This window comes from Alnus glutinosa, chromosome 4 (assembly GCF_958979055.1).
Source record: "Alnus glutinosa chromosome 4, dhAlnGlut1.1, whole genome shotgun sequence".
Lineage (NCBI taxonomy): Eukaryota > Viridiplantae > Streptophyta > Magnoliopsida > Fagales > Betulaceae > Alnus > Alnus glutinosa.
In genome coordinates this window covers 8,666,775-8,679,786 of record NC_084889.1, presented here as the reverse complement: position 1 = coordinate 8,679,786, position 13,012 = coordinate 8,666,775, and the positions used below count along the sequence as shown (strand labels likewise).

The following is a 13,012-nucleotide window of genomic DNA, read 5'->3' as shown; positions in this document are numbered from 1 at the left end:
GTCGTACAGCACCCTAACCTTGGTTACCCAACGTAAAAACCCACATGCCCTTTTCACAAAAACCCTAACCATGGTTACCCTTAGCCAACCCCCCTCCCCTTATTTTTCCTCTCCTCACTGGAGCCTTACGACCACATTTCCTAGCTCCCTTGTCTTTTTCTTCTGCAACGAAAGAATATATATATATATATTATATGTATTATAAATTTATAGGGATGGATTCGATACATGGGCAAAAAAATAAAAATAAAAATAAAGGGAAAGATGGTTTCAGTGGCTTATGAGCTTTTAAGGTTTTGTTTAATATATTCTAGTCAATAGTATGTCTAATTTTATTGGGTTTTGGATGAGAGAGAGAGAGGGAGAGGGAGAGAGGCGGAAAGGGATGGTTATAATGGGGTTTCCAGAATCAGGATGTTGGTCAAAGATATGAGTCCAGCTGCTTTCCAATCTTTGGAGAGAGAGCTGTGATTTAAAAAGTAGTACTGGGGGTGTCTTTTGGAATGGTTTCTGGGATTCAATACAGCGGCAAAAAGGATTTGAACATCAAGCTTCATTTAGATTTGTTTTTTTACTAGTGTTTTTTTTGGGGGATATAATAATATCATCGGAACTTATTCAAGTAGCTTTTGTTATTGTATTATTGATCTAGAGAGATCGATATGGGCAAGAAGAAGCATCAAAAAACGAAGGAGCTTTCAGTAGCAATCGCAGAAGCTTCATCGACAGGAGATGAAACCCAGCAACAGTCACAGCCTCAGACTCCCAGGAAGAGAGGTAGGCCTCGCAAGATCATTGAGAAACCCGAAAGCCAATCTAGCAAAGAAGAACAGCCAGCGGAGAGCCAACCGAAGAAGGTTAAGTCGGGCGAGGAAGAAGAAGAAGAACAAGAAGAGCAGCTAAAGGGAGAGGGTTCGTCTGCCTTTATGGGAGCTTCAAAGGAAGAGGGTGATCAGTCGGAGAAGAGGGTGGTTCCAAGAAGCCGAGCCAGGCGAAAAAGCAAACCCAGAAAGAGCAGCTAGCTGAGCTTAGGTAATAATATCAATCAATCAAAAAGTTTCTTCTTCCTAATTTGTTCCTTCATGCTGCAGCTTCGGATTCATTGGTTAATTATTCGTTTCTCTCTTATTTATATAAATTACAAAGAGAGAAAGGGCATAGCTTTTGTATTAATCTCTGATGCTAATATTGCTTATCATCATCTTCTTTTACTTCTGGTCTGAAAAAAAAAAAAAAAAAAAAAAAAAAAAAACCATTTTCTGGGTAAGCAAAGAAGCTTACGACTGTTGCTCTATTATATCTTTTTTATGAAATAAGATTTAGCCTTACCATCTAATCAATCTTATAAATGGTAAACAAAGTTATGGCTTATCGTTTACATGGCATTCCTTTGAGAGTACTAGGTCTTTTATTTCGTTTGGTAGAATTGTAATGGTTTTGTGGAATCTCGAATGAGCTTCTTCTGTTCACTGACACCCAAAGGAAAAAAAAAAAAAAAAGTTAAATAAAAAAAAAGAAAGAAAGAAAAAGAAGAAGAAGAAAGAAGATGCAATTAACGAAGGGATGGGAAGAAATGGTTCATTGCCTTGTGTGAGGATGGGGAAGATGGAAACTGAAATGGATTTACTTGGTGGGGGGAGTTGCTGCCAGAGCCAGCTTTTGTTCTCTATTATATTTACGAAGGAAGAGACGCTAATTGATGCCAACTCAACGCCTCGGCACGTGAGAGTCACATCATAATTATCCATAGTATATAAAGTCGTGCGTAGCCGCGTCAATCAACCAATGGCTGGTGCGGATCAGCGGATGGACGAGGGGCGTGAACCGCGGCATCCCACGGCATTCGCTGGCGCGTGGAGGAGGGGCCAGCGCTGACTGTGTTTAGTGACTCACAGAAAGACAGCTCTGCGAGGACGTCTCGTACCAAATGGGGCATTTGTAAATGGAAGAGAGGACGAAGTCAAAAAGAAAGAAAAAAAAGTAACGGAGCTGAGTAGCAGCCTGCCAGCCAGCCACTCATATAACTGAACTGAGACCGGCCGTTTGGTACAAACTTTATTGCACAGTGATTAATTTCATGCTGACTGAAAAGATTTCCCATTGCCAAGTATGACATATGCGTGACACCCTAACATGTTTAACTATTATTGTTAGGGCCGATCAAATACCCGTGGATCTGCCTGCATGCTTCGTCCCACACCGTCCTTAAAATCGAAGATTTTAGTTGATCTTTTGCGAGTAAGGTCTAAAAATGATATATACTCGTACGGAGTGGAGCGGGACGGGGCGGGTTGGGGTTTTTAAAAACCCCGGGATCCGCCCCACCCCGTACAATTAAAAAAAACAAAAAACCCTAGCAGTGCCGCACCCTCTCTTCATATTTTTTCCTTTCTTTTCTTCTTAAACCTTAGCGTCGCACCCCTTCGCGTCTTCTTCTTCTTCTTCACGATTTCTGTCATGCTGCGTCTGCTCCAATGAAATTATGAAAGTTGATAGGCCTCGCTGAGTCACCAGTTCTATGGGGATGTCATGAAGGTCCAAATCAGGGTTGACGAGGAGACTGGGAACGGCGGGAAGATCGTCGACGCTCGCTTCAAGAGGCCTTGCCGAGTCGCCGATCCTGAGGTCAGTGGCCTCTCATCCCTTTTTTGTGATTTGTTTGAATCTGGCTTTTGCGATTTATTTGTGATTTTTTTGTTTGAATCATGTATTGTTTGAATATGATTTTCTTGTTTGGTTCCTGAGAAAATCGAGCTTTGGTATGGTTTCTCATGTTTCTAGATCTAGGTATTAAACCCGCATATCCCTGCACAACCCGCACCCCCCGCCCCGCATCACCCTCACCCTGCATCACCTCGCACCGCACGGGTTTTTCCCATTTTGTGCGGTTTGTGGGTGCGATTTTTGCAACCCGCAGGGGTGCGGGGCGATGCCAAAAAAGGGGCATTTCCCCGCCCCATGCTCAGCCCTAATTATTGTGTTTTTGAACAAAATCATGAAAAACATTCCATTTACAAGTGAATAATTTTTATTTTTTTTAAAAAAGGCACGATTTTAAAAATTAAATCATAATTTTAAATGTTAAATTACGATTTTGTTAAACAATTAACTATGATTTTAAAATTTGCATCATGAAACCGCTAAACCAAACGGACCCCTTTTTTTTTTTTGCCTAATTGATTGAAGAGAAAAGTTATAAAGGTGGATCTTTACCACTCCTGATCCAAAAGAAAGAAGAAGTGGTAGATCCTAAAAAAGAAAAGGGGTGGGCTCCCCACACCTACTACACCACAACAAAAATGACAACATAATACAAGCACAAAGTAACAGTAGGCAATGATTGTCACTTATGATTCTAGAAGAATTACAAATGAGCCGGGCCTCTCCAGAGGCTGCATGAAGCGGTTTAAAAAGGCAAAAGGGCTCAAAGAGTCACAACCAGTAAAAACAACAACTACCGGAAGATGGTTGTTGCTGAACAAACACTGTCATAAGCCAAAGAAGTACAGTTACAGAAGAAGGAAACCCAACAACAAAAGACTCCACAACTAGATCTATCTCAACAGGAGCAGGAAGTCTAAAGCCCAAATCAGAAAATAAAAACAACAAAACAGACACAAAATAGCATAAATAAAAGTTGCTAATCAAAGGAGAAGGTGGAGGAGGAACGCAGGTAGCGGCGGGGCATAAGCCACACGTGCTCCTTTAGTTCTATATTGGGTGGGTTGGTTGTTCACATTGAGTTAGTAAATTCTAAAAGTACTTGTGAATGTTAAGTTTCACGTTGACCTTTTATTATGTGATATTGAACTTTATAAAAGTTTATAGAGAGCTCTAATTATAGTTAGACTAATCTATTTTAAGTAATAGAGCAAATATATCTGGTGTTTTTCTTTTGTTGTTATGGTAAGAAGTTACTGCTTGATTGAAGCACAAATAAAACAAACTGCCCGGTGACAAGGAACCCATGTAGTCTTGTTCGATCTCAACTGCAATAATGAAGAAGAGGGTCCCCAAAAGAAAGAAGTGCAAGATGAGGATGGAATTTTAATCTTTAGGACAACTTAAATTGGGGCTTTGGCAGCCTCTGGGTATTATAAATGATGGATTATAATTGACTGCCATATCAATCGTCATTCCAAATGACCTAATTTGTATTAACAAGTTGTTGAGAGAGGACGAATCTTGTTATGAGGATTTGTCCCTCACTTTCCCCGAAGTAACGTGGAAAAGTTTTCCCCCATCGAACGCAGCAGAAGCACGCTCTTTTTCCACACACGTGAAAGAGAGTAGTTTATTTTGACTATGGCTACGCTTCTCTCATTAAAATTCTGAGGATACCCAGCAAGAAAAGAACAAAAAAACTGAGGAAATAGCTGCCCTTATCCATTTTTCCCTTGCCAATAATTTTTCTGAAATCATTTTTCCAGTCCCAGGAGCAGTTACCGTTCGCTGCATCTTTTATAGCTCGTGCCTTGCGGATGAAGTAGAAGAGATTTGGCTCGGATCGTTTTCAAAATTCAGTTTTTACCAGCCCACCGCATATGAAAGATCTCATTTCACTGCAGGATGTTTTACCTTATTTACTCCCTGTTAACCATGCTAAAGATACTAAAATAGAGAAAGGAAAATTATTGGGGTTACAAAAAGTTTTTACCACCTCATAGAAATTCACGTGACAGTCTATAGAAATGAGTGTCACATGAACTTATAAACATGGTAAATGCCCTCGTAGAACATGATAAATGCCCTTGTAGACTGTCCCATGGTAATCCATATTTTTTTTAGTGATGTGTCATGTAGACGTAACATCAGTTTATAAGGAACTTGTAATTATCCCTAACAAACTTCTAAAGAGAAATCAGTTGAGTTAAATTTCTTAACTAAGTAATAAATTCATGTTAACCCACAATTTTTACCATTTAGATTGACAATTTATCTGCTTACAGTTTAAATGGATATGATAATATTGATGATTAAAGCAAAAAACCACATTATTATATGTTAACGTGATTATCCCAACTAACCTTTGGATTTTTCTTTTTTTAAACAATTATTAATCAAACAGTTGGTTAAAACTGCCACATCAGCATTATGGAATAGTTGTCGGATAAAAATGTAATTTCTCATATTACTCTAATATTGATAAGGGCCTTTATCTCAATTTTGATTCTTACACAATTCACTAGTTGACGCTTTTTCAAAAGAATTAACAGGATGATAATTCATGCACATGAAGAAACTGGTTACGAATAAAGAAAAAAGTAGAATATCCCAATCAACATCAAAATATCCCGTTAATTTCCGACAAAGAAAGTTGGGAAAAGGAATATCATATTTTGGACAGGAAGAATATGGTGTGATCCGAATTTTCTTCACCTAACAACTTTCATGGGAACCAACCGGATTGAAGATAGGATGAGCAGGCAAACAATAATGACAAAAGATAGTGGCAGAATTATGAGGGGCTTTACTAAGATATGGTACGGCTTTCACAGGTCAAGAGATACATGTGGAAATCCTACTGCATAAAAAAACATTACGCTGAGTAGTCCATCATCATCATCAAGATAGTGAGAAAATTAAGATAGATAAGTTTTTCTTTATTTCTCCAAATGAAGATCATCTGCTCCTCTTTCTGTTGTTTTTCCTTCTCTATTTTTTTTTTCCTTGAGTATTAAATTTATGTTTCGTGTTGTAAAATCATAAATAAATAAATTATTGTAATGCTTGACCACAAAAGTTAATGAGCAGTAGAAGGTTACAAACTCATCTGTACTACAATACTAGGATAATAGCAGCCAATATCTGGTTCAGCATTCTAACCTCTTACGCAGCTGCAACCTGTGTACAGAAACCTGGTCGAAAAGGCGATGCGCAGCAAACAGGGTCCACTTCCTTGATTTTGGTAGTAAATGGCCCCTGGCTAATGCAATTTATCAATCATGTCCACGATTTCTTCATGAGAGTAATTGATAGGACAAATACCCTTCAGAAGTAATTTTCTCGGATCAACCAGTTTTCTTAGAGCAAAACTATTGAGCAAGTCTTTGACACGCGAGAGGAACTGCATAACATGAATAATAGACAACAAATATTGGAATCAATATAGAAGAAAAAGAAATCAAACAACGAAATAAAACCACCAAGAATATTTTGCCCAGAATTTATTCGAATTAAATTCAGATGCATATGGAGCACAGAGGTGATTGACCTCTCCAACTCTGCAATTATAAAATATGACCTTGGTGAAACACAAAGCAATAGATGTTTACTTTTTTTCTTCAAAACAAACAAAAAAAAAAAACCAATATATATATATATATATATATACAAGGGCAACTTGCTATCACATCGACCTGGATTTTTGGGCTCATATAACCAATCAGCCACTGTGTGCAGTAAAGTATGACCTGATTGATCATTAAAAAAAAATTCTGTCAACTCAATCTAATTCAAGTATCAAACCTGGTCAGTCAGCGGCTTGATTTGTGATGTCGCTCCTTCCTATACCGAGATTGACCCGGGTCAAATCCACCTTCCTCTGCTCCATAGACAGCCCAGGATGGTGAGGCAGCCATGTAATCCATGCTGTTAAAAGGTTTTTCGGAAGACACCTGCATTATCAATGAAAATAAAATAATAACTAAAAATATCAATCTAAAGGTATTCCAGAAGAACAAAAACAGTGCTGCTACGAACCAAGTCATGGAACTTTTCATAGTCTATCCATGTGAACCACTTGCCATTGACCTTAAACTTCTCAGTGTTTGCCAGGAGGACACAACAGGAGTGGACGTGTTCACATGCAACCTCATACTCCCCTTGGCTTCTTAGAGCTAAGGCCTCAGAAAAAGCTTTCACATCTGCATGCCAGGGCACATTTTCCATTGTCAATTTTGATGTAGCAGACCTGTAAAGATATCACAATGATTATCCAGCACAAGAAGACTTTCTGGGACCAGGGAAAAGTAGAAGGGTGGGGGGTGAGGAGGGAACTCACGATCCACAATATGTAACGCCTTTGATTTCAACAAAATCAGGTTTTCCAATACCAAAGAGATTAGAATAAGCATCTAATTCCTCTGTATTCCAGCCTTTCACCAGAGTCAAGCGGTAGACAGTTCGCTGCTGTTTCTCCCTGAGAGCTTTTAAAGAATCCTGCCATATATTTTCACAGTATGCAAATCAGTAATGCCAAAGTCTCTTAAGTTATATCAAGTTAAAAGATCAGAGAAAAGGAAAATAGAGTGGCAATGTGACAACTACTACAAATAGTGTTACTTCCTTCATTACATGCATGGAAAAGTGGGACCAATTATCAGATGGGACCCAGAGATATTAACATCTTTAAATAAGAGCCGTATGATCTTCAGTTATTTGAACAAACTACTAAATACAAGCCTTATGTTATTCAGTATTTTGAACCAACTACTGTGCTGCAATCTAAATTATAACCTACATCTACATCTACTCCAGGGAAGAGACAAAAAGCAGTAAAGAAGTAAGCCAAACACTGCACCCTAGTAACTTCTTTTCCTCACTCTCCTTTCTCCTTGATATGCTTTATTATCAATACTAGTTTTGAAAAGAATTAGTGCCAAATAGTTTCAGCTCAATAATCCTGGATTCTGTAAAAATTAACATACAATGAATCGCTCCCAAAAATCTCCAAAGAGTGGCCTGTCAATTGCCTTCAAGCTCTCCTTTGTTGCAGCATCCACACTCACATATAACTGCACATGTCAAAGAAGTCAAGTCAAATATGTTTGCGATTTAATACCAAGCCTCCTAGGATCTTCTGATACAAGCTTCTTTCAACAAAGAATTAAATTAGCCATGCAAACCTGGGTGACAGGCTTCAGCATTTTAATCTTTTCAGGAAACTGTGCATTTGTTACTAGAAAAGTAGAAATCCGCCGGCGGTGCAACTCATCCACAAGTGTATTGATCTCTGGGTACATAATGGGTTCACCAACAAGGGATAAGGCACAATGCTTGGGTGAGAGACCTTCCATTAATCGCTCCAGTGAAACGCCTGCATGAACAGATTTTGGATCATTGGTAAATGAGACTATTTGTAACATAGCCAAAGAACTACCGATATTTGTAACGCCACAATATTTAAAACCATTGATTAAAGTTGCAGAATCGTCACTCACAATAAACATATCAAATATCATTAATGCGAGAAATTCCATGGTAAATGAGCTTGAAGTTTCACCCAAAAAAAAAAAAACTGCTGTAAATATGACTCGAATACTCAGCTCTAAAAATCAGTAATCACTGATCCCACTAAACCATATAAGGCCATCTCCAATAGACTTGTTACTTTAACCAAAAGGATTAAATTTGACTATTTTGAACATTTTTCCCCCTCCAACAGATTAGCCACTATGACTTTTTCTCTTCAACATTGAACAGTGAATAGCCAACACTGGCTATTTACTGTTCATCTGTTTATGAATTTTTTATTAATATTTTCTCTCTCTCCCTCTCCCTCTTTACCATTTAATAAAAGAAAATGATTAAAAAACAATATTTTAATGAAATGAAGAGTAGAATAAAGAGTATTGTTGGAGTATTTTTAACTGTTAGAGTAGCTAAAGTAAATATTTGTAGTTTTTGAATAGCTACTTTAACTTTAACTGCTGGAGATGGCCTAACAGCAATATGGACTAATTTTTTCAATACATATTTTGTCGTAAAATAAATATCCCAACATGGACATGTATATGCATGAAAACTGAAATAGGATTTGCACAAACATAAGTATTGAACAAAATGGTAAAGAAGCATAAGCTATACGTTACATAAAATTGAAATCACTATTTATATGCCCAAGTGAGTGCCACTAAACTTCTAACAATACCAGGGCAGACCAGACAGTTTTCATATTTTGGCCCACATTACTGTTCGATACCAGAATCTGTGAAGAAGCCTTTCAACTCCCCCCAACCCCAAGGGGTAGGCTCAAGTGCTAAGGTCCTTGATCTTTGTGGTAGTCCCATGAGGTCTAAGGTTCAAATCCTCTTGGGAGCAAACGATTCCTTGAAGCCAACTCGCCAGCAAAGCCGGAGTATAACCCAATCTACAGGTCCAAAGTTTACTTGACAAGGGTGGGTACACGAAACGACCCTTCCTTGGAGAGGTTCCACGTCAACCAAAAAAAAAAAAAACAAAAGAGCGAAGACACTAGTATCTTAAAAACAAATTCAAGGTCAGGATCACATGACAACATCTGATTTGCTTAATTCACATCTATACATAAAATCAGATATATTGTTCCACATTAACAAACAGTTAGTTAGGTAGCTTGTACAACCTGGTTGTGAGCAACTTAGTGATTCATGGGAAGAAAGGATCCCCTACCCAGAACTTCTTCCATTCACTTAAATCTTTTGTATACAGGTTTATTACACCAAAGGATTATCCAACTAGTACAAAAACAAATAAGTTACCAGGAACTCCTTTCATTTGCTTAATCATATTTGTATGCAGATCTATGGCAGAATTTACAATCTCTAACGGATCATCCATCTTCCACTGCCAACTCTTTCCAACAGGATTTGTGTGATGTCTCCAACAGAAAACACATTTATTGGCACATGCCAAACTAGGGGTTGCCTCCATACACCTGTCATACCAAAGTTTTGACAAATTTAAACTGCTAGCTCACACACTATGATGAGTATGGCTTTTATTGAAAAACAAATAAGTTAAAGAAAAAGGGATGCATGTAGAAACAGAGAACTTCATCTATACAAACACAGAAAACTACAGTATCCTTAGTCATCAGATAGAAGTTTTCATTAGTTTTTGTTCAAATTCAATGATCTGATGAAAGTTTCCTTGAAACCGACCATATCATTTGATAATTCAACTAAAATTAAGGGATAGTAATAATGAAAACTTAATATGAAGGCCCAAAATGGATAACAAAGATCCAATTACCTATGACTCTCAATCCCATAAAATGAGTGCTTGTAGCAACCTCCACGGCCTCTAAGCTGTGACTTGGTCCATCTACAAATTTTCACACCACTATGTGAACCAATAATTTTATATCCCTGCAAATGTAATGGCATTTTAGGAGATCCAATAAAACAAGAAAGTATAATTAAATGAGTGCAGCATATACAATGCCACATTGGAAAAGATGGGAGGCTACAAGTTTGTTCTTATGATTGAAAGAGGGACACCGCCGCTGGCAATTATTTCATTAACCAAAAAATGTCATGCCATAAAATAATCATCAAACATTTAATTGTACCCCTATCTTGAGACCCATACATAGTTAAAAAATAAATAAATAAATAAGAGTTCCAAATCCTCAATGCATTAAAAAATAGCATGATTTTTGTGATACTCCAATTGTGGAAAAAGTTATATCACCTAAGTCTCATATTGGGTGGATAGATTATAAAGGCTTAAATGTACCAAGTCTTACATTGGTTGCGAACTAGTTGAGGCTAGTCTATATATATATATATATATATAAGTGACTATGGAATTCAGTCGTAATTTTGATTAATCTTCTTAAGGTATAGCGTAGATTTGATTAGCGCTTCCTTGAGTCGTTATAAATGGCATCAAAGCAAACATATTAACACCACGTGGTGTTGGGACACTGAAACGCAACAGGGACCCTAAAGAGAACGTCAGAAATTTGAGTGGGGGAGATTGTGAAGTTGGATTATGAAAGTCCCAAGTCTCACATACGGTAGGTAAATTATGAAGGTTGTATTTTCCAAGCCTCACATTGGTTGTATACTAGGCGAGACTAGGCTATATACCTCTGGAGAACTTTCAAGTGTAGCTTTGCCTAGTGCTTTTGAGCTGTAGCATAGATGAAACTACCGCTTCCCTAGATTATACAATTTTGAAAAATAACATCCATGTAACTTCTAATTGCAGGTACTTGCATGTTAAAAGATGGTTCAGAATTCCATACAATTTGCAGCTTTGCGTAAAGCATACTGACAAAATTTGACTTGTAGTAGTAACTACCAAAAATTTAGACCTATGTACTAATAACCTCCACATGCTTCAATGTATGAGCTAACCCACCGTGTTAACAGTGGTACATGTTTGAACTTACGCCAATAGCCTGACTGAGTTGTACAGAAACTACATAGAAAGCAAAATAGCTTCATTACTCAATTTACTCGGTAAGAGCTTATATACTTTCGTGTCTATTACAAAGCGTTGTGCATTCAGTGGACAAAAAACTACACTTCATAAATAGCCATATATAATATGGTGAATGGTACTACAGTTCAACCTATGGAAGGCAACTAAGCATCTAATAAACATCTTCAATACTTTGTGCAGAGGAAACATTCATAAAATGTCTAGGAATTCCATAAGAAGTATTAATTTGACATATCTAGTAGCTCTAAGTCAAGTATCAAATTAACTCGTGTGGCTTTTAAAGGTCCCATGACAACTGAAAGCTCTACTTGAACTATTGCGGGACTTCGAAATGCCACATTTTCAGTCATAGATATATGCATTAGATGCCATACAAATTAAAGATGAAACCATTCAAGCTCCAAGGACAATCAAACACACCTGCTTCTCTAAGCTTGCTCTAATCACCGGAGTCACCATCTCTTTTTTCCCATTCAGTCTCCCATTAGTTTCAGCCACTGTGACCCTCTTCCTTGACGGCACTTTCCCTGCAATATCCTCAACATCAACAATCTCTGATCCCGTGCCTCCGTCTTCGCTACCCCCATCCTCATCCGAGCTACCAACACTCTCAGCATCACTCTCACCACCAACCTCAGAACGCAAAACTGCACCATTTTCTACCACGTCACCCTTCAAAACCCCAACCAACTTAGCACTCCAAGCACCAAAGACCTCATCAATATCACCACTATCTACATCCCCTTCCCAAACAGGCAAAATCTCCCTGGCACCCAACGCTCTCATCCGCCTCGAGAAATCCCTCGCGACCGCATTGAATGTCGCGCCGTAAGCTTGGCTTCCGACGCCGAAAACCGAGAATTTACACCGCGAAAGCAAGAGAGACCCGACCCGAAAGTCCTCGGCGCTCTCGGAAAGCCAATTAGAAAAGAACTTCGCGTTCTGCGGGGGCTTGCCATCTTCCCAGGTCGAAGCGACAATCAAAACTAGGGTTTCTTTCGGTAGGTCCTCGGGCTCGTAGTCTTTGAGATCGACCAGGTCGAATGGGAGATCGTTCGACGCTAAAAGATCGAAGAGACGGTCAGCTAGGGCTCTGGAGGTACCTGTTTGGGAAACGAAGAAGAGCTTGGGTTTGGAAAGAGAGGGATTAGGGTTAGCGTTTAGGGAGAGCTTGAGGTGTCTGAGGCGGCGAGACTTGTAGAGGCAATAAAATGTAGAGGCTGAGAGGAGGGCGAGAAGGGTGAGTCGAGCGGGGACAGAGGAAAGGGACATGGTTGGGATTTATTTCTCCGGCCTCGTCCTTTCAGGGAAAGTGGCAAGGTGGTCTGCGCTTTGAATGGACGCAAAGTAGGTCTGAGCTCATGTTCGTGATCACTGAGAAGCGGGACTCACAGTGGTGAAGATTTCAGATTCGAGAAGTAGAAGGAGACGACGGCGTTTAGGTACGCAAAGATGGTGGGCCGAGGCTGTGTCCGATTGATTTTTCAATTCGGCTTTGTGATTAATATATGTATTGAGGCCCAATATAACCAGCCAATTTTGCCACCATTTGGACTTCAAAACTTCCTGGGATATCGCCCTGAGGTCGTCTATACGGAGGACGAGGGTCAGACCTTCGTCCGACTCTCGTCCTACGTGGCAATTTTTTTTTGTTTTAGGGGATTTGGGAGAAATGCTAAAGATCCTCCCCTCATTCTTCCCTTATCACCCTCTTTTTCTTAAAAAAAATTGATTTTTATTATAAAATGGTGATAAGGGGGAATGAGGGGAGGATGTGTAGAAGCTCTCGGGGATTTGGGGGAAGAAATGGAGGGAAAGGAGAAGTCTTTCACGCGTGATGCAGCAGTTTTTGTTTTTT

General features: G+C 38.9%; 2 protein-coding genes across 2 annotated transcripts; one reads left to right on the top strand and one right to left on the bottom strand.

Moving 5' to 3' along the window:
- Positions 1–231: 231 nt before the first annotated feature.
- On the top strand, positions 232–1,173 carry LOC133865294 (uncharacterized). Its single transcript, XM_062301673.1, has one exon. It carries the CDS (start codon positions 663–665, stop codon positions 1,020–1,022), a length of 360 nt encoding a protein of 119 aa, XP_062157657.1. The 5' UTR covers positions 232–662; the 3' UTR covers positions 1,023–1,173.
- Positions 1,174–5,718: 4,545 nt separating this feature from the next.
- On the bottom strand, positions 5,719–12,572 carry LOC133867009 (S-adenosyl-L-methionine-dependent tRNA 4-demethylwyosine synthase). The gene is made up of 9 exons (XM_062303680.1): positions 11,575–12,572; positions 9,955–10,070; positions 9,462–9,637; positions 7,848–8,038; positions 7,650–7,736; positions 7,004–7,161; positions 6,703–6,913; positions 6,469–6,617; positions 5,719–6,067 (listed from the first exon to the last, which is right to left on the bottom strand). Exons 1-8 carry the CDS (start codon positions 12,424–12,426, stop codon positions 6,477–6,479), a joined length of 1,932 nt encoding a protein of 643 aa, XP_062159664.1. The 5' UTR covers positions 12,427–12,572; the 3' UTR covers positions 5,719–6,067; positions 6,469–6,476.
- Positions 12,573–13,012: the final 440 nt, after the last annotated feature.

Excerpts from the sequence above, each read along its gene's own strand:
- LOC133867009 (XM_062303680.1), bottom strand. The coding sequence starts at position 12,426 with ATGTCCCTTTCCTCTGTCCCCGCTCGACTCACCCTTCTCGCCCTCCTC. Across the intron at positions 9,638-9,954 it reads TATGGGATTGAGAGTCATAG|GTGTATGGAGGCAACCCCTA; the intron begins GTAATTGGATCT and ends TTGGTATGACAG. Across the intron at positions 6,618-6,702 it reads ATGAAAAGTTCCATGACTTG|GTGTCTTCCGAAAAACCTTT; the intron begins GTTCGTAGCAGC and ends TTGATAATGCAG.
- LOC133865294 (XM_062301673.1), top strand. The coding sequence starts at position 663 with ATGGGCAAGAAGAAGCATCAAAAAACGAAGGAGCTTTCAGTAGCAATC.